General features: G+C 41.9%; 1 protein-coding gene across 1 annotated transcript in view; it reads left to right on the top strand.

The window, feature by feature from the left end:
• Ripor2 (RHO family interacting cell polarization regulator 2) overlaps positions 1-10,731 on the top strand; it is a 61,037-nt gene extending 50,306 nt beyond the window's left edge. Inside the window, exons 19-21 of the mRNA XM_059263254.1 lie at positions 1,086-1,169; positions 2,583-2,673; positions 8,751-10,731. Coding sequence (XP_059119237.1) covers positions 1,086-1,169; positions 2,583-2,673; positions 8,751-8,851 — 276 coding nt within the window. The 3' untranslated portion in view covers positions 8,852-10,731. The remainder of the gene's footprint in view (positions 1-1,085; positions 1,170-2,582; positions 2,674-8,750) is intronic.
• The last annotated feature ends 10,438 nt before the right edge of the window (positions 10,732-21,169 follow it).

The raw sequence follows: 21,169 nt of genomic DNA, 5'->3' as shown, positions 1-21,169 counted from the left end.
GAATCTGCAGGGTGCATACCCACTCATCAACATTTTTTTATATCAGGAAGCTGAGGGCAGAAATGGGCACAAGGAATTAATTATCACCTTTGATCGCCAACCTAGCCTAGCAAGAAAGGTTCATCAGCCAGCAATAGCCAGGCCAGGCTGTCATTGCTCTTGTTTCTTTTTTCTTTTTCTTTTCTTTTCTCTTCTTTTTTCTTTTTTTTTTTTTTTTTTTTTTTTTTGGAGCTGAGGCCCAAACCCAGGGCCTTGTGCTTGCTAGGCAAGCGCTCTACCACTGAGCTAAATTCTTGTTTCTTGACCTCAACAAGTCCCTCACTCAACTATGTGCCTTTCTAAACTTTAAATTGTTCCCCAAGTTTTTCTACCTCAAAGCCATTAACAAAAACACCTTAACCTAACCTTGCTAACAATTCTACATGTCTAAATTCTTTCTTTTCTTTTCTTTTTCTTTTCTTTTTTTTTTCTTTTTTTTTTTTTTTTTTTTTTTTTTTTGGTTTTTCAAGACAGGGTTTCTCTGTGTAGCTTTGCACCTTTCCTGGAACTCACTTGGTAGACCAGGCTGGCCTCGAACTCACAGAGATCTGCCTGGCTCTGCCTCCCGAGTGCTGGGATTAAAGGCATGCGCCACCACCGCCCGGCGTCTAAATTCTTTCTAAGGGTGGTAATTGAATCATTAATCTGCTCTAGCAGCAATGCTTGGAAAAAGTCAAATCACTATTATTGTAAGTATCAGTAATACTGCCCAATGAGGGGCTAGAAACCCCCTGAGAGTTTTCATACAACCCACAGATGATGAGGAATGTGGTGACCCTGAGGGCAACAATCAGAGCTATGCTCAGTAACAGCATGAAGTCCTCAGGACACATGGTCCTCGGGCTTTGCCTCTCCAAGGCTCACTCGGCTGTGGCTTTGCCAACTGCCCAGCCATGTTCCATGAGTCCCAGTGCTGCCTGTTGGTCCCCTGGCATGGCCACCAACATTCCCCCACCCCAATTACCCTCCCTTGTTCCCTGGTCTCACATACTGTTTGAATGACAAACCATTCAAAATGTCTCACAGCATCTCTTCTTCCCTTCCAGGCCTTGCTCTATTATTGTGAAGCATTAACAAAGACCAATCTCCAGCTACAGAAGGCAGCCTGCCTGGCACTAAAGAGCCTGGAGGTAAAGCCCAGTCCCAAAGCCCTCCAGTCCCACACTTCCAAAATCAAAGCCCCTCAGTCTAGACTCAGAGACCCCATCTCTGGTCAACCCTAGAACAACTCAGTCCGTTAAGCTTAGAGGCAAGCCATGCCACGTGGACATATCGGGTTCCTTCCATATCCAAAGCCCTTCTTGTGACCATGTCTCTTATTTCCTTGGAGCTGCATAATCAGGGTCCTTTTTCTCCTTGTACAAGGACTGCACAGGATTTTGTTAAAGTCACCAAGTAGAGAATAATTGCAGTTTCCCACTGCCCACAAGAGCCAGGGTGACTTTGGGTCAATGTTAGAAAAATATCTTAACCCCCAAAAGAGATGATATGGTGATTTCCCCAGTGTTTACTGGGTACAAATTGGCATAGAAAAATAAAGCCTGCACTGAAGTGTCTCAACTCAGTTTGCCACTGAGTTCCCTGATCCTTTCTCCTGAAAGTTTGCAGGCATGTGCAGCCTTTGATATCATGACATTATGTCATCATGTACAAAGTTCACAGTCAAGTTACCAAAAAAAAAAAAAAAATCACACACTGTTTTAAGTCTATGATTTTGTGTCAGGCTACACTGTTAGCCTCAGCCACATGTGGACTGCAGGCTGCATGCTGGAAGCAACTGACTGCTGAGCAATGGTAATGTGCTAGAAGAGGCATTGGTGAGCAGGAAGAGAGCTAAATGCAAAGGCTGCAGATTTCCAATGGAAGGCTAGATTTCATGTGGGACCCGCCTTTACCACAAAAGCATTGGGGTGGGGGGAGATGAGAGGGCCACACCTTAGTGCTTACTAAAACCCTAGATGGGCACATGGGACAAGGAGCAGGCCTGGAGGGACATGAAAACAAGGGATTAATGCCATAAAAGGAAATGTTAATGATCTGTGAAGGAAAACAGCCGTGGGAAATTTTGCCTTCCTTGTTACATGGTCAGAAAATTACCTTCAAGTGACCCAACCCCCACCAAAAAAATGTTCCCATTGGTTAAGTATTTATTTGGGCACTCTCCTGGTGCGCTGTGACTCATCATAGCTGAGTGTCTCTGCTCCAGACTTCCCACAGATAGACACATAGGGTACAGCAACAGTCTATGTGGGCTCTACCGGACTTGTTCTAACTCAGGCATATCCCCAGCTGAGAAGACCATGCCACTGCTCTATTCCTTTTCTCCCAGAAGACACAGTCCCTTCTGGGAACAGAAGCCCTCTTTCCAAACCACCCCCAACTCATGAAAAGAATTCCACACAACACGTGGTTTCAATACAAGCACGAGAGTTCTAAAATGAGGGTCATTTTGGAATCAGTGGGCTATAGCTTCAAGAATTCGCCGTTTAGTCTCCTGGAAGACTGCGTCTAGGGGTCAGGCACTAATCTATTTTCCCTGGCAGGCCACAGAAAGCATTAAAATGCTAGTGACACTGTGTCAGTCTGACACTGAAGAAATCAGAACCGTGGCCTCGGAAACCCTCCTGTCTCTTGGTGAGTTTGTCTGTGTTTGCTACTCCGGATAGTCTCTTGGGAACTGGAAGGAAGTGTCTTGTCCCTGCTCCGTCCACTTCCCCTTGGCTCTGCACCCACACTGCTCCCGACATAGGAGTGATCAAGTGTGTCCAGATCCTGCCCTGCCCCTTGTTCTCTCCGCACAAGAACCAGGGTTTTTCTCCCTTGCTATCTCCTGGGCTTCATCATCAGTCTATGTCCTGTTCAGAATGAAGGCTATGATTTCAGAGTGGTGACTCATACCTGTACTCCCAGCACGGAAGTGGCTGAGGCAGGAGAATCTCCTCAAGTTCAAGGACAGCTTAGGCTACACAGTGAGACTGTCCCGTAAAAGCAAAAATGGTAGAACCTGGAACACAGAAGCCAGATAGGAACTCTAGAAATCCTGGCTACCGGTGTGAGGATGGCACACCAAAGTCAACGTCCCCGACCTCTCCAGTGAATGCTGTGCACCCCAGTCGCCTCAGCCTCACGGTGACCTGTGATTACCCCGCTGTCCTAGTCTCACCTGGCATTATTTCATTCTGGAATGCCAGGCAAGCTCCCCGCCTTCACTCTGTGAAGGTTTGTGCCCTTTTGGTTCCTTTTGGGTAGACTTGGGAGGATGAGCATGACAACGATTGTTTTTTCTTTCTCCTTTTTTTAAGGCAAGGTCTCCCCTGTCCCAGATTAGCCTTGAACTCACTATGTACCCTAAAAATGACCTTGAACTTCTGATCCTCCTGCCTCAACTCCCAAGAGCCAGCATTACAGGTCTGTGACACAGCCTCTGATTTATTTGGTGCTAATGATCAAATCCAGGATTTTGTGCGTGTTAGGCCAGTACTCTGCCAACTGAGCCACCCACCATCCGCAGCCGTCAAGAAAACCTTTCCCAACGCCGCATAAAATGGACAGTTGTTACGGCTAGCTCACACCTGTGATCCAAGCACTTCAGAGGCTTAGGCAGGAGGCTTGCCACAAGTTTGGGGCTAGCCTGGACTACACATTGAGTCCCAAGCCAGTGTAGGCTACCAAGTCCCTATCAACACATATACACACAGAGAGGAGGAGGAAGAGGGAGGGAGAAAGAGAGAGAAAGGGAGAGAGAGCTACCGAAAGCGTTACTGTGGTCACATACTCTAAAGTCTGAAAGTGCTCCTCTCAAAGTCTTTAAGCCTAATCCTGCCAATGTCTCCAGGAAAAAAGCCGCTCTGGTTTGACAATACATCTTAATCATGTAAAGAAGACTCATGGTTATTATAACCACCATGAAAATCCCATTTATTTTGAGACCTTCTTTCTTACAGGGATGGGATTAATAAGAATTGGCGCTGCCGTTGAATACACCATTATTTGAGAGGAAGCTTAGTCTGTATTTGCTTAAAGGATAAAATAGTTATTCTGTATGGCTGTTTTAGATATAGAAATTATTTAATTCCCTAAAAACGTACCCAGGGTATTAGTGGCTTAAAGTCTTTTATCCCTCAAGGTTCTGAAATAACAATGAAGGTTTAAAAAAATAAACAATAGCCAGATGTTTGGAAAGCGCAGACAGCGTCTCTCTTTCCATGGTAAACCGAGGAGGGGTACCCCATGGCCTGTGCCCCAAGACTCACTTAGCTGTCCTCCCTGTTGCATCTCCAAGAATGATCCCCACATCTGCTTCACCACCAGCCTTTCCATGCTGCTCACCCAACCCAGGCCTCACCAGCAGGGTTCAGGCTTCTCCACTTACTGAGCGCCCAAGTCTCCACTGCACCTCTGCTCCCTGAGGCTGCTCCTCGAGGTCTTCAGGTTGCCCCGCACTAGGATTGTAGGGCCTTCTGGGTGGTTATGATATGCAATAGAGTTGGAAGACCCCACGCCCGAACTCAGTGTTATGACTCTTCCTTGACCCTGATGCACAAATAGTGGTACACTGTGCTCACACACGAGCCTAAATTCATAAGGTGTTCCAGTATTCCCAACGGCAATAGGTAAGACACCCTGTGGCAAAGGGCTAGAGTCATGATGAGCACTGAGAGCACCAAGCAACAGCTCCTCACCAACTGGTGTGCACTCACTTCAACCTTGTAACCTTTGCTGTCTGAGAGACCCTCTCTTTTAACATTGATTTGTTTATTTTGTATGTGAAAGTGTGTATGTGTTGGGGACATCCTGTCAGGACACCTATGTGAAGGTCTTTCTAGTATATAAATCAAAAGGATTGAACTCAAGTCACCAAGCTTGATGGCCAACATCTTTACCTTGGCTATGCCAGACAAGCCAGTGGAGCCTATGACTCCCCAAATCCAGATTGTCCTCCAAAGCTCTGCCTGTATCTCAAGGCTAGCAGACAACTGACACTTGAGAGCCAAGCTCACCGACAGCTAGGTATTAGCAAGATGGTCCTGAGGGCCAGCTCCGGTTGCCGTCACTCTGACAATAAGCACTGAACATCCCTCATCCCAAATGATTTTGACCAAGAATGTTTCAGATTTGTTGCCTTTTATTTTTAATTTGGGATATTTGCATATACGTGAGATATCTTAGGAGCGAAGTGAAAGTTTAAAGATGAAAACTGTGTGTTATATATACATTGTTATGCCTATCTTAAAGGCAAGTTTATGTAACATTTTAAATTCACATACATATGACTACAACCCATCATGTCCAAGGGCTCCCACTTGTGGAGTCCTAACAGTGCTCACGGATTTGGACATTGAAGCATTTTGGATTTGGATTTTTGGATTACGGATGCTTACCCTGCGCTGGGTGGCATTCACAGAGAACTTCCGCTCTATTTAGAGGATCTGTCCTTCTCCCAAACCACTTGTATCAGTATATTCCCAATGTTTTGTTAACCTCTGTCCTTCACACGGAGTTCTAGTGCACAGCTGATTAAGTCACACTTTGTCTCACTAAGAAAGCTGCATCCTGTCTGTCTCTATGCTTCATTTTCTCCTTTCACCCAAGAGAATGTTGCATATTTATTGTTCTAAGATACTGGACTAGGCCAACTTTTTTTTTTTTTTTTTTTTTTTTTTAGAGAACTAGGAATTGAACCATGGTCTCCTGCTTGCTAGGCAAGTACCCTACAACTGGGCTAGATAAAACATCCCCTTTAAAACATTTTATTCTGAGACAGGTTTTCACTAAGTTGTCCAGGTTTTGCTTGAACTGGTAGTGATCCTCCTGCCTCAGGTTCTTGTGTAGGTAGGCTTACAGGCCTACACTGCCACACCTGCCTTTTATTTATTTCTTATGACAGCCTCTCAACATAGCCAAGGCAGTCTTTTGACTCATTCTGTAATACAGACATTATCCCTGGCTCATCCCCAGCCCTCATATCCCTATACTTTAAACAGTTTTTTAAACAGTAACAAATTTTATTTTCAAGATGTTAGCTATGTAAGATGTTGCTGTGAGAGCCTGAGGGATGGCTCAGGAGGTAAAATGATAGCTGCACATGTCTGACAGCATGAGTTTAGTCCTCAGAACCCATTTCAAAAGCTAGAGGCACACACACCTGTAACCACAGCATCCCTACAGTGAGATAAATGGGAGGTGGAGGCAAGAGACTCACTCAGAAGCTCAAGAACCAGCTAGTGTGGAGTATGTAGTGCAGCAGACACAAGAGGGATCTTGTCTCCGAGTGGAAGAAGAGACCTGACTCCAGGATGTTGTCTCTTATGAGCACCCACCTGCATAATAAGTAAATAAAAGATGTGGCTATAAACAAGACTGAATGAGCCGTTGCCTGGAGGAGCACTGTGTGTTTAGGGGACTGTCTTAGTTAGGGTTTCAATTGCTGTCAAGAGACACCATGATCGTGGCAACTCTTCTAAAGGAAAACATTTAACTGAGGTGGCAGTTTATAGTTTCAGAGGTTTAGTTCATTATCATCATGGCAGGGGGCGCGGCAGCTGGGAGTGTGGTGAGACATGGTGCTGGAGAAGGAGCTGAGAGTTCTACATCTTGGTCCAAAAGCAACAGAAGTGAACTGAGACACTGGGCATGGCTTGAGCATATATGCAACCTCAAAGCCCGCCTCCACACTGACACACTTCCTCCAACAAGACCACATCTACTTCAACAAAGCCACACCTAGTAGTGCCATTCCCTGTGAGCTTATGGGGCCAATTACACTCAAACTTATCGGAAATTATTATGGTCCAGCCTTAATAATCTTCTTCCCAGGGGCCCAGAAGAGAAGCTACAAATGGTGTGAACGATTTTTGGGGAAAAGAATCTAAGAACACTCAGCTCTTTCATCTGTCTACTTTATTCCTCTAGGATAAAATTTATCTACACAGCTTCAGTTCTGTTCTCATGCTTAGCTCCTTTCTTGCCTGATTTCTCTCCACATTTATCTGCTGTCCCCTCTAAGTTCTACCTTAATTCTCTCATCTTAGTTCTGCCCCATCTTGTTCTTTCTCATCTCGTTCTTCCCAATCTGGCTCTCTTCCTCATCTTCCATCTCATTCTTCTAGTTCTCCATCTAGTTCTCCAGTCAAAATCCTCCTCAGTCTCTGAGGTTTACAATTATATACTCATGCAATAGCAGTGCTCTAGCCAAAGCAGGTCACCAGGCTTGAATTCTTACAGGGTCATAAAGGCAGACAAGAGTTTTCCTCAGGCAGTGACTGTCAGGCTTTCTTTTACAACCCAAAAGGGGAGTGGTAAAGGAGGAGGTCAACTAAGAGCTAAAATCAGTTAATATATCAAAAAAAGGGAATTTATGTGCTTAAACTACATTCCTAGAGGTGGTTAGGTAAATGTTAGGAGTCTATGTTAGTATAAATACCACTAAGGCTGTATAAGAAAGGAGGGTCTGAGCTTAATTTACCTTAATTCAGGAGATCATTTGGCCTTGGATGCTTGATAGGTATTTCAGATAAAATATACTGTTAAGAGTTCTTGGAAGCAGGCCGGGCGGTGGTGGCGCACGCCTTTAATCCCAGCACTCGGGAGGCAGAGCCAGGCGGATCTCTGTGAGTTCGAGGCCAGCCTGGACTACCAAGTGAGTCCCAGGAAAGGCGCAAAGCTACACAGAGAAACCCTGTCTCGAAAAACCAAAAAAAAAAAAAAAAAAAAAAAGAGTTCTTGGAAGCATACATAGCATACAAGAAAATCATTACAGGAATCAGCTAATAGATATACAAAAGCTAAAATATCACCCAGGCTCTTTAAGCCACGGCTTGACCTTCAGAAAAGTCCTTGACCTTTCCAAGTGGTAGCTTTTGTGATAATAGCTGGATTCCATTACATTTTCCTGCAGCTTGCAACACAAACTACCACAAGAGTAAAGACTAACTTTTAGCTAAAACTTGAAAGCCTAACTTTTAAAAATTAACTTTTGTTTTGTTTTGTTTTGGGGTTTTTTGTTTTGTTTTGTTTTGTTTGTTTATTTTTTGAGACAGGGTTTCTCTGTGTAGCTTTGGAGCCTGTCCTGGAACTCACTCTGTAGCCCAGGCTGACCTCGAACTCACAGAGATCCGCCTGCCTCTGCCTCCTGAGTGCTGGGATTAAAGGCATGCACTACCACTGCCCGGCTAAAAATTAACTTTTACCATAGTCTTGTAGATGTACATAATGATATGATGTATAACAATGCATATGTATGATATAATGTAACTAAATTAATATAGAATGTTCTCAACTTACATAGAGATTCAATACATTGAGATCATGGATAAGACTTACTGAAATCACTAATGCACTAAACGAAAACCAATCTGTCATGTGCAGTTGGCAGCAGATGGCCAGGGCTTGGGCTTAGTTTTGTGCCTTGCCGTTCATCTAGTCTCTTAACATTAACTCAAAAATTCCTGGTTGTTCTAAGCATTGCCTAGAAATCTATAACACAATTAAGAAAAACAAAACAACTTTTTCTTATCATAGTAACTAGCTACTAAGGCTGAGGGTGTAGTTCAGTGGGAAAGTGCTTGGTCTAATATGCACGAGGCCCTGGGTCCAATCCCCAGGAACTATGAAAAAAGTGTAACAATAGCATGGCTCCACCATGTTATCCTGTGTGATGCATAACGAAGTTAAATTCTACGTGGTATTCATGTTTAATGTTCCCTATCCAGGAGAAGACGGGCGGCTGGCATATGAACAGTTAGACAAATTCCCACGAGACTGTGTTAAAGTCGGAGGTCGTCATGGAACCGAAGTTGCCACAGCCTTTTAAAGTTCACTTCAGCACTGCCTGACTGCTGTCCTGATACCTGGCCCTGTCATCAAGAGGGTGCTGTGGTGTGGCCAGACAGCCCCTGGAACTCACAGAGTGCCGCTGCTGGTGCCGGTATAGGGATCTCAAAGTCCAATTGCGCTGTACCATCTACTTTTCCTTGGCCCCCACAACAGGGCTGTGTGTAACTCACCAGACCACATCATAGTTGTGTCTAACAGCACTTCAACGTCCACCTTACTTTACTGTGGAATTTGAAAATAGCCATTTTTGTACCCGTGTGGAAGTTCATCTGTAAGCGTGAACTCTTCGTGCATTGTTTGGATAAGTATCATATGCCTTGTCGCTTCCCTGCTGTGGTCTCAGGGTTGAGTGGCCCTTTAGCTACCTACTTCTACTTTAAAAACAGAGCACAAAAAGAAAGTTCTTCAAATGAAGGTTTTCTTAGAGAACCTGACACAACGATCAATTATAAGAGACTAAGTTTTGGAGCTGAGGCTGGAGCTCCCTTGGAAGAGTGCTTGCCCAGCGTGCACGAAGCTTGGGTTCATCTCCAGCTCTGCAGAGGCTGGGTGTGCCGCTCATGTAAGCTCAGTGCTCAAAAAAGTGGAGGAAGTAGGATCAGAAGTTCAAGGTCAACTTCAGTTACCTAAGGAGTCCCCAGGGCAACCTGGGATGCAGGAAGCTATGGGGGGGGGGGGATCCTAAGTTTTATATTTTATATCTTAATTTTTTATAGTTCCTACTACTTGTGTCATTTTTTCAATCCTGAGAATTTCCATATCATCTATCCACATGGTTTAAAAGATTAATTGAAAAATACTGCTTAAGATTGGACCTATACTATTAAAAGTAAATGAAAAACTTGAAGCTTATAAGCTTTTGTTCTTTAACAAAAACCATCTTTATCACTCTTGGTTTTTCATTGTTGTTTGGTTTTTGTTTTATCTTAAGATAGTTTCCCTCTTGCAGTCCCGACTGGCCTGGAACTCAATGTATAGACCAGCCTGACCTTGAACTTGCAACAGTTCCCCAGCCTCTGCGTCCAGAGCTGGGATTAGGCACACGCCACTAGGCCTGGTCCCGTATAATAATTTTTTTCCCCCAAGACAAATACATACCCCAAAGTTGTAGGTTCAGAAAGATGTTCTTTCAGGTGGGAACCTGGACTTTGGATGAGTCCTAACCTGGTAGAATAGTGGGGTACTGAAAGTGGTCCCTGCTTCTATAAAATTGGCCATGAGACTAGGAAGCGCCTGGCCTTGAGAGATGGAAACCACCCCACAGTTTCAACAGCAACTCAGAACCGGCGTGGAGATTCAGCCATGTACTAAGTGTGGAAGGGGTGGGTGTGCCGAGACGTGACAACAGTATGTGTGAGTGCAATTTGAACTGTATTCTGGATGTGTTTGTATCAAATACCAATTAGATATTAGGTTCAATAGTTACACTTTAGCAAGCCTTTAAAAGGGTTCATTTCATTTTAAAGTGAAATTTGTTTGCCAGGTTTCTGGCAACATATTCTTTCAACTGTGAAGTTCCGCTGTACATATTTGTATATTTGTAAATATTATATATATGCATATATCCCTCATTTTAAAGGTACACTGTACAGTCATAGTATGTATAGGCTATAATCTTCGTTAAATGGTTGAAATGTCTCTTTTATAGAAAGTCAAATCACAGCTATTCCAGGGATTTTGTTTGGTTTGTTTGAGATTTGAAACGTTTTGACTATTGCATGGATAATTAATTTCACGTCTTTTGTATTCACCTCTGTGTTTTAGTTTTAGTTGGGGAAGTGCTTTTCATTTTGTGGTATTTGTATTCATCACTCTTTCCATCATGTAAGTCAAAATAAAAATTATTTTTAATTACTAGTCTAATGTAGAATCCGATATATAGTTCTAATTTTTTATCTATTATTATGTGTGTGCATACTGTGGCATGTTGGGGCATGCATGCCATGGCGCACCTGTGGAGGTCAGAGGACAGCTCTGTAGTGTTCATTCTCTCCTTCCACCTTCACAAAGGTTCCCAGAATGGAGCTCAGCTCGTCAGGCTTGCCTAGCGAGGACCTGTACTCACTGAGCCATCTCATGGTCCTTAGCTGTTTTCCACATCCCCTTCTTGGCTTAGTATTTCTACAATACCCTACTCCTCACTGTCCACTTGAGTTTATTATCTTGAAGTGAAAATCCCAGGGGAATTCTGTATCCTGAGGTAAGTAGTAGACTAGAGTACACAGGAGGAAAGCCACTGTTTAAAACATCTTCCCAGCATTCAGGAGGCAGAGGCAGGCAGATGTCTGGGTTCGAGGCCAGCCTGGTCTACAAAGTGAGTGCCTGGGCTGCACAGAGAAACTCTTCTCAAAAAACAACAACAAGGGCTGGAGAGATGGCTCAGTGGTTAAGAGCACCGACTGCTCTTCCAGAGGTCCTGAGTTCAAGTCCCAGCAACCACATGGTGGCTCACAACCATCTGTAATGAGATCTGGTGCCCTCTTCTGGCCTGCAGGGACACATGCAAACAGAACACTGTATACATAATAAATACATAAATCTTTAAAAAAAAAAAACAACAAAAACAAACAAACAGGAAACAAGTGAATCTTCAGACTGAACCAGCAGCCCTCCTGCTTTTCCTGAGTGATAAAGATGCTGCACCAAAGCCACACTCTTTCTGCTCTTGAAACCAGTAAGTATCGAGGTCTTAACTTACTAATGTCCTAGCCAGGGCTTTGCTCACTTTCCATTGTTCGGCCCTCTTAGCTGTACTAAGTATAGGTTCACTGTATATATTTGGAGTTTCTTCTCCCAGTTTTTAAAAGATTTATTCATTTATTTGTGTGTGTGTGTGTGTGCGCGCGCGTGCACGTGTGTGTGTGTGTGTGGAGCTTTGCACTTGTGCACACACGGAAGTCAGGATAAGTCAGATGTCCTCTGTCATTCTCCATCTATTAGTTTAAGGGTCTGTCTGAATCTGGGGTGTGTATTCATGTCTAAGCTAGAAGCCAGAACTTGGGAGGCTGAGTCAGGTGAATTTCTATGGGTTTGAGGCCAGTCAGGGATACACAGTGAGACCCTGTACCAAAACAAACAAACAAACAAAAAATATTCCCAATGTTCATGCCCTATATTAATATAAATAACAAACATAGAGCAAAAAAGACAAGCTTTCATCTAAAAGGGGACAAGAGAGAGTTTATGCTGAGATTAAAAATGTGCACCAACACGTCTAGTCAGTTTGTATCTTAAATACCACCACCACCCCCCAAAGGCTCATGTCCTCAACCTACGGTGCTATTGGAAGGTAACAGAAGTGGAAGTAGGGCCTACTAGGAAGATGTTAGGTCACTGAGTGGCTCATGTCTTGAAGAAGTCCTGGGACCTTGCTCCTTCCTGCCACCATGAAATGAACAGCTTCACCCCATCACATGCTCCCTGCCATGGTCTACCTTTCTATAGAGTCAAAAAGGGGGCAGGGCATGATGGCCCACACTTTTAATTCCAGAATTCAAGAGGCAGAGGCAAACAGATCTCTATGAGTTTGAGGCCAGCCTGATATACATAGTGAGTTCCAGAACAGTCAGGACTATGTAAAGAGACCCTGTCTCAAAAACACTAAAGGCAAGCGAGTATGCTGACTCAGCGGACTGTAGACTTAGCCTCTCCAACTGTGAGGTAGCATTTCCTCCTTGTAAACTGTTCACCTCAGATGTGTTGTCATAGCAAGCGAGGAACACTTACAAGGAGCTTAGAACCCAGATCCTCTAACTTCTCACATACTCAATAGCACCTGCTGCATAGTTGCCATGACTGGCCTATAAGCCAGGGACAGGGCACCAGATGTGTATTAAGATCAGTCCACATGAGTCTATTTAACGGGTAATAGGGATTTATTAAGATACAAATTGAGGCCAGGCGATGGTGGCGCACGACTTTAATGCCAGCACTTGGGAGGCAGAGGCAGGTGGATCTCTGTGAGTTCAAGGTTAAGCTGGGCTACAGAGTGAGTTCCAGGACAGGCACCAAAACTACACAGAGAAACCCTGTCTCAAAAAAAAAAAACAAAACAAAAAAAGAGGTATAAATTGAGGAAATACACTCACGAATACAGAGCAGAGTAGACAGCTGAAGTCATCCTCTGATCTGACCCAGGAGCGAATCCATCTCGCAAGCAGCAAGGAGAAGGAGCATGTGACCCATCTCCCTTTCCTTATAATAGGTCACCTACAATGGCAGGAAGCACCGCCTCCTTCCAGTCCTATAGCCCAAGTTATGGGCAGAGCAAATACCACTACATTTCCCCTTTTGTCTAAATAAGAAGGTTCTAAACTTAATGCAAACTATATGCAATAAGAATGATTATCAAGCATTGTCAAGGAGAAACAAAAAGTAATAACATAAACAAAAATGGAACTACAACCAACAAGAACATCAAACAAGAATGACATGCTAAATGTCCAGAAATGTCCAGAACATGGGTAAATGGCAAATTACTGAGATTACTCCAATAGCTATTCTATCTTAAAGATTCTGACTCTAGTACTAATATGTTCTAGCTAAGATATGAGAAGATTGTAGCTGTAACTATCTAGTTTGAACTGAACAGAGAAATCATGTAGATTATCTCTGGAAAGAATATTTCAGGGGGCTGGAGAGGTGGCTCAGTGGTTAAGAGTCCCACTGCTCTTCCAGAGGACCTGGGTTCAATTCCCAGTGCCCACATAGCAACTCACAAGTGTCTAATGTCCTCTTCTGGCCTCTGTGGGTATCAGGCACACACATGCTACAGACACCCTTTCTATATATAAATTAAAACACATAAAACAAAAATAAATTTTTTAAAGAAATGTTCCAGATTTTAAAGAGTCAGGCAGGCAGAGGCGGCGGGCAGCGGCCAAGACGCAGTTGTAATAAAGACCAGAAACTGAGCTATTACCGCTGAAGAGTTAGTGAAAACAAGCTCTTAATCAAGAGCTTGGAACAGGGACGCCTTTAATCCCAGCACCAGTGGAAGGAGCCATCTCCGTGGGACAAGACCAGAACGGATCTGAACACTCTGTCTGAGGCCAACCCAGGGCCCAGCTGCTGATCCTGCGAAACCCAACAACTTGGAGGTGTTGGTGAGATTACACTGCTCAGCTGAAATCCATCCGGGAGAGGATTCAGAATCCTACAGTTTGAAGTCTGAGGAAACAAGATCAGCTGAGGAGTTGATGAATGAGCAAAACGTGACCTGAGAACACAAAAGAAGGCACTGCCCAGCCACAGAACCAGATCACCAGAATCGTAAGTATACACTTCACCGACTGAGAACAGGTAAGCTCCCATCCCCAGACCGACAGATCAGGTCTCTAACCCCCAGGCCCTACCCATTGGAGTCCCAGCGACCAGACAGCTACCTTTCCCTGCTCCCCCACCAAACTCCCCCCAAAAAACAAAAAACAAACAAACAAAAAAAAACTAACCCCTACAAACCTAACAACCACTGAAACCATAAGCACACCTTACACCAACTTGGAACAACTGCTCCCAGAGACAGAACTCCCTAACACTGATTTGACTAAGCTGCTCCCAAAGAAACAGCCCAACAGCAACAATTTAACCAAGAACTCCTAGTGAACCAAGACTAAAAATTAAAACAAGAGAGGCACCTTCAGACACAGACACTGCCTGCACGGAGCAGAGGAAGAGATGAGTAGACGCCAGTGCAAAAATACAGGCAACAACATAAAGACCTATATGACACCATCAGAACCTAGTGATTCTACACCTGCAAGACCTGAACATACCAAGGCAGAAGAAACAGAAGAAATCAGTCCTAAAAATGACTTTAAGAAGATGATAGAGGCCCTTAAAGGGGAAATAAAAAATTCCCTTAAAGAGGAAATGAAAATCTCCATTAAAGAGGAAATAAAAAATTCCCTTAAAGAGGAAATGAAAAACTCCCTTAAAGAGGAAATAAAAAATTCCCTTAAAGAGGAAATGAAAAACTCCATTAAAGAGAAAATTAAAAATTCCCTTAAAGAGGAAATGAAAAACTCCATTAAAGAGGAAATAAAAAATTCCCTTCAAGAAATGGAAGAAAAAGCAAACAAAAAATTGGAAGAAATCAAAGAAAGCCAAGAAAAAGTAATTAAACAGATGAAAGAAACATTCCAAGATCTGAAAAATGAAATTGAAACAATAAAGAAAACACAAGCTGAGGGAATGCTGGAAATAGAAATCCTGACTAAACCAACAGGAACTACAGAAACAAGCATAACCAACTGAATACAAGAGTTGGAACAGAGAATCTCTGACACTGAAGACACAATAGAGAAAATAGATTCGTCAGTCAAAGAAAACACTAAAGACAAAAAAGTCGTAACACAAAACATCCAAGAAATTTGGGACACCATGAAAAGACCAAACCTAAGAATAATAAGGATAGAAGAAGGAAAAGAATACCAACTCAAAGGCACAGATAATATATTTAACAAAATCATAGAAGAAAACTTTCCTAACCTAAAGAAAGAAATACCTATGAAGATACAAGAAGCTTACAGAACACCAAATAGGCTAGATCCAAAAAAAAAAAAAAAAGTCCCCTCGCCACATAATAATCAAAACACTAAACATACAGAACAAAGAAAAAATATTAAGAGCCGCAAAGGAAAAAGACCAAGTAATATATAAAGGCAAACCCATCAGAATAACACCAGACTTCTCAATAGAGACTATGAAAGCTAGAAGGTCCTGGACAAATGTTATGCAGACACTAAGAGCCCACGGATGGCAACCCAGACTATTATACCCAGCAAAATTCTCAGTCACCATAGGCGGAGTAAACAAAATATTCCATGATAAAACCAGATTTAATCAATACCTGTCCACAAACCCAGCCCTACAGAAAGCACTAGAAAGAAAAATCCAACCCAAAGAAGCTAAACACACCCATGAAAACTCAGGCAATAGATAATCCCATACCAACAAACACCAAAGAAGGACAACACAACATGACCACAAAAAATAACAGGAATTAACAATCACTGGTCATTAATATCCATCAATATCAATGGTCTCAACTCACCTATAAAAAGACACAGACTAATACAATGGATAAGAAAACAGGATCCATCCATCTGCTGCATACAAGAAACACAGCTTAACTTCAAAGACAGACACTACCTCAGAGTAAAGGCCTGGGGAAAGGCTTTCCAAGCGAATGGACCTAAGAAACAAGCTGGTGTAGCTATCCTAATATCTAATAAAATAGACTCCAAACTAAAATCAGTTGAAAGAGATCAGGATGGACATTACATATTTATCACAGGAAAAATCCACCAAGATGAAGTCTCGATTCTGAATATTTATGCCCCAAATACAAAGGCACCCACATTCATAAAAGAAACATTACCAAAACTTAAATCGCACATCAAACCCCACACATTAGTAGTGGGAGATTTCAACACACCACTCTCACCAAAAGACAGATCTACCAGACTGAAACTTAACAAAGAAATAAAGGACCTAACAGATGTTATGACTTAAATGGACTTAATAGATATCTACAGGACATTCCATCCAAACACAAAAGAATATATCTTCTTCTCAGCACCCCATGGAACCGTCTCAAAAATCGACCACATGCTTGGTCACAAAACAAATCTCAACAGATACAAAAAAATTGGAATAACCTCCTGTATCTTATCGGACCACCATGCCTTAAAGTTAGACTTCAACAACAACAAAAATTATAGAAAGCCTACAATCTCATGGAAACTGAATAATGCCCACCTGAAACATCAATGGGTCAAGGAAGAAATAAAAAAATTAAAGATTTCCTAGAATTCAATGAAAATGAAAGTACAACATACCCAAACTTATGGGACACTATGAAAGCAGTGCTAAGAGGAAAATTCATAGCTCTAAATGCACACATAAAGAAGATGGAGAAATCTCATACCAATGAATTAACAGCACAACTGAAAGCTCTAGAACAAAAAGAAACAAACTCACCCAGGAGAAATAGATGCCAGGAAATAATCAAATTAAGGGCTGAAATCAACGAAATAGAAACCAAGAGAACAATACAAAAAATCAATGAAACAAAGAGTTGGTTCTTTGAAAAAATCAACAAGATAGACAAACCCAGAGCCAAATTAACCAAAAGGCAAAAAGAGAGCACCCAAATTAACAAAATCAGAAATGAAAAGGGAGACATAACAACAGACAACGAGGAAATCCAGAGAATCATCAGGTCATACTTCAAAAACCTGTACTCCACAAAAATGGAAAATCTGGGAGAAATGCACAATTTTCTGGATAGATACCACATACCAAAATTAAATCAAGACCAGATAAAACATTTAAATTCAAAAAAAAAAAAAAAGCCGGGCGGTGGTGGCGCACGCCTTTAATCCCAGCACTCGGGAGGCAGAGCCAGGAGGATCTCTGTGAGTTCAAGGCCAGCCTGGACTACCAAGTGAGTTCCAGGAAAGGTGCAAAGCTACACAGAGAAACCCTGTCTCGAAAAAAACAAAAAAAAAAATTTTAAATAGACCAAGAACCCCTAAAGAAATAGAAACAGTCATCAAAAGTCTCCCAACCAAAAACAGCCCAGGACCAGATGGTTTCAGTGCAGAATTCTACCATACTTTCAAAGAAGAACTAATACCAATACTCTCCAAATTGTTCCACACAAGAAGGAACAGAAGGAACACTACCAAACACTTTTTATGAGGCTACAATTACCCTGCTACCCAAACCACACAAAGATGCAACAAAGAAAGAGAATTACAGACCAATCTCCCTCATGAACATTGATGCAAAAATACTCAACAAAATATTGGCAAACCGAATCCAAGAATACACCAAAAAAATTATCCATCACGACCAAGTAGGTTTCATCCCAGGGATGCAAGGATGGTTCAACATACGAAAATCTGTCAATGTAATACACCATATAAACAAATTGAAAGAAAAAAACCTCATGATCATCTCATTAGATGCTGAAAAAGCCTTTGACAAAATCCAACACCCCTTCATGATAAAGGTCTTAGAGAGATCAGGAATACAAGGAACATTCCTAAACATAATAAAGGCAATTTACAGCAAGCCAACAGCCAACATCAAATTAAATGGAGAGAAACTCAAAGCAATTCCACTAAAATCAGGAACAAGACAAGGCTGTTCACTCTCGCCATATTTATTCAATATAGTACTAGAAGTTCTAGCTAGAACAGTAAGACAACAAAAGGAGATCAAAGGGATACAAATTGGAAAGGAAGAAGTCAAACTTTCACTGTTTGCAGATGATATGATAGTATACATAAGTGACCCCAAAAATTCTACCAGGGAACTCCTACAGCTGATAAACTCCTTCAGTAAAGTGGCAGGATACAAGATCAACTCAAAAAAATCAGTAGCCCTCCTATACACAAATGATAAAAGGGCTGAGAAAGAAGTCAGAGAAACATCACCCTTTACAATAGCCACAAATAATATAAAATACCTTGGGATAACACTAACTAAACAAGTGAAGGACCTTTTTTGATAAGAACTTTAAATCTCTAAAGAAAGAAATTGAAGAAGATATCAGAAAAATGGAAGGATCTCCTATGCTCATGGATAGGTAAGATTAACATAGTGAAAATGACAATCTTACCAAAAGCAATACACAGATTCAATGTAATCCCCATCAAAATCCCAACACAATTCTTCACAGACTTGGAAAGAAAAATACTCAACTTCATATGGAAAAATAAAAGACCCAGGATAGCTAAAAGAATCCTATATGATAAAGCAACCTCTGGAGGCATCACTATCCCTGACCTCAAGCTCTACTATAGAGCTATAGTAACAAAAACAGCTCGGTACTGGTATAAAAACCGACATACAGACCAATGGAATCGAATTGAAGACCCTGACATTAATCCATGCACATATGAACACCTGATTTTTTACAAAGAGGCCAAAACTATACAATGGAAAAAAGAAAGTATCTTCAACAGATGGTGCTGGCATAACTGGATGTCAATATGTAAAAGATTACAAATAGATCCATATCTGTCACCATGCACAAAACTCAAGTCCAAGTGGGTAAAAAACCTCAACATAAATCCAGTTACACTAAACTTAATAGAAGAGAAAGTAGGAAGTACTCTTGAACGCATTGGCACTGGAAACCACTTCCTAAATATAACACCAACAGCACAGACACTGATCACAACAATTAATAAATGGGACCTCTTGAAACTGAGAAGCTTTTTTAGGGCAAAAGACATGGTCAATAAGACAAAAAGACAGCCTACAGAATGGGGAAAATCTTCACCAACCCCACATCTGACAGAGGATTGATCTCCACAGTATATAAGAACTCAAGAAACTAGACATCAAAATACTGAACAATCCAATTAAAAAATGGACTAAAGAGCTAAAAGAGAATTCACAAAACAAGAATCACAAATGGCTGAAAGACATTTAAAGAAATGTTCGACATCCTTAATCATCAGAGAAATGCAAATCAAAACGACTCTGAGATAACACCTTCCACCTGTCAGAATGGCTATGATCAAAAATACTAATGATAGTCAATGTTGGAGAGGATGTGGAACAAAGAGAACACTCCTCCACTGTTGGTGGGAATGCAAGCTTGTACAACCACTGTGGAAATCAGTATAGCAGTTTCTCAAAAAATTAGGAATCGAACTACCTCAAGACCCAGCCATACTACTCTTGGGCATATACCCAAGGAATGCTGATTCATACCACAAAGATACATGCTCAATTATGTTCATAGCAGCACTATTTGTAATAGCCAGAACCTGGAAATAACCTAGATGCCCGTCAACAACTGAAGAATGGATTAAGAAAATGTGGTACATATACACAATGGAGTACTACTCAGCAGAGAAAAACAATGACAGCATGAAATTTGCAGGCAAATGGATGGAACTAAAAAAAAAAATCATCCTGAGTGAGGTAACCCAAACCCAGAAGGACAAACATGGTATGTACTCACTCATAAGTGGATTCTAGATATAAAGCAAAGAACAATCAGACTGCAACCCACAGAACCATGGAGGCTATATATATAGCATAGGGAACCCTAGGTGACTATGGCTTATAATAAGTTTTCATTTTACTCAGTTACTGAGCAAGCCTCAATGAAACATTTCACTATTAAGATAAGAATTTATACTGTATCAAGCCGATAAAAGAAAAATAAATAAGCCGGGCGGTGGTGGCGCACGCCTTTAATCCCAGCACTCGGGAGGCAGAGCCAGGCGGATCTCTGTGAGTTCGAGGCCAGCCTGGGCTACCAAGTGAGTTCCAGGAAAGGCACAAAGCTACACAGAGAAACCTTGTCTCGAAAAACCAAAATAAATAAATAAATAAATTAATTAATTAATTAATTTAAAAAAATAAAAATAAAAAATAGAAGAAAAATTTGAACTATTAAAAAAAACAAACATATTATGCTAAAGTAAAAAGGGGAAACTAGGGACTCATCATTCCTCTCCACTTTCTATTCTTTCTCTTGTTTTATATATTTTAAATTTTTTAGCGGTGGATTCTGCTGGAATATCTGCTGCAGATAAGCACTGGAGGGCTCCTTTTGCAAATCACCCTCTGGAGCGATGGAAGGATCTTTCTACTGGCACTTGGAGGAGACCCGATCTGGTGTTGGTGTGGGCCCGGGGTTCTGTTTATGTCTTTCCTCAGGACAATGAGGTTCCTCTTTGGATTCCTGAGTTCTGTGTGTGTCCTGTGGCTGCTGCTGAAGCCCAACATGGCAGAGACCTATTGGGCCTTTGTGAAGAACTCTCCCCTTCTGATGCCAATGGGGATTGAGAGCCCAATATGGCCAGCCTTGGCAAGCATTAACGTAAGCCTAGGAACTATAGCCATGCGGTTAGATTCTACAGAAGAGCTACCAGCTTAAGTCATGCTGGGATCAAGAAAAATGGGCCTTGGCGGTTCGTGTTCAGTTGTATCCATGCCAGTGGATGCTCACATTCTCCAGAAGAGAATTTGACATTGCTATTGCCGTTGTTGCTGTTATAGCAGTGGCGGCCACCACTGCTACTGTTTCTGGGATTACCATTTCATAATTGCTTACTACAGCTAGCACAGTGGAGACCCTGGCAGCAAAAGTAGCTACCATAGTTAGTTAATTTTTCATTCTATTGGGCATGATAAATTTAATTCAATAGTTATATACATTTTGATTGGCTTTGAAAATTATAAATTTATAAACTCAAGTTCCATTTGCTTTTGGGATACCATCTTACAAGGATTCCAGTTTGCAGTAAGGCTCCTTAAGGAA

The sequence above is a fragment of the Peromyscus eremicus genome, chromosome 5 (assembly GCF_949786415.1).
Source record: "Peromyscus eremicus chromosome 5, PerEre_H2_v1, whole genome shotgun sequence".
NCBI classification, from domain to species: Eukaryota; Metazoa; Chordata; class Mammalia; order Rodentia; family Cricetidae; genus Peromyscus; species Peromyscus eremicus.
This window is presented reverse-complemented; position numbering and strand designations above follow the sequence as displayed.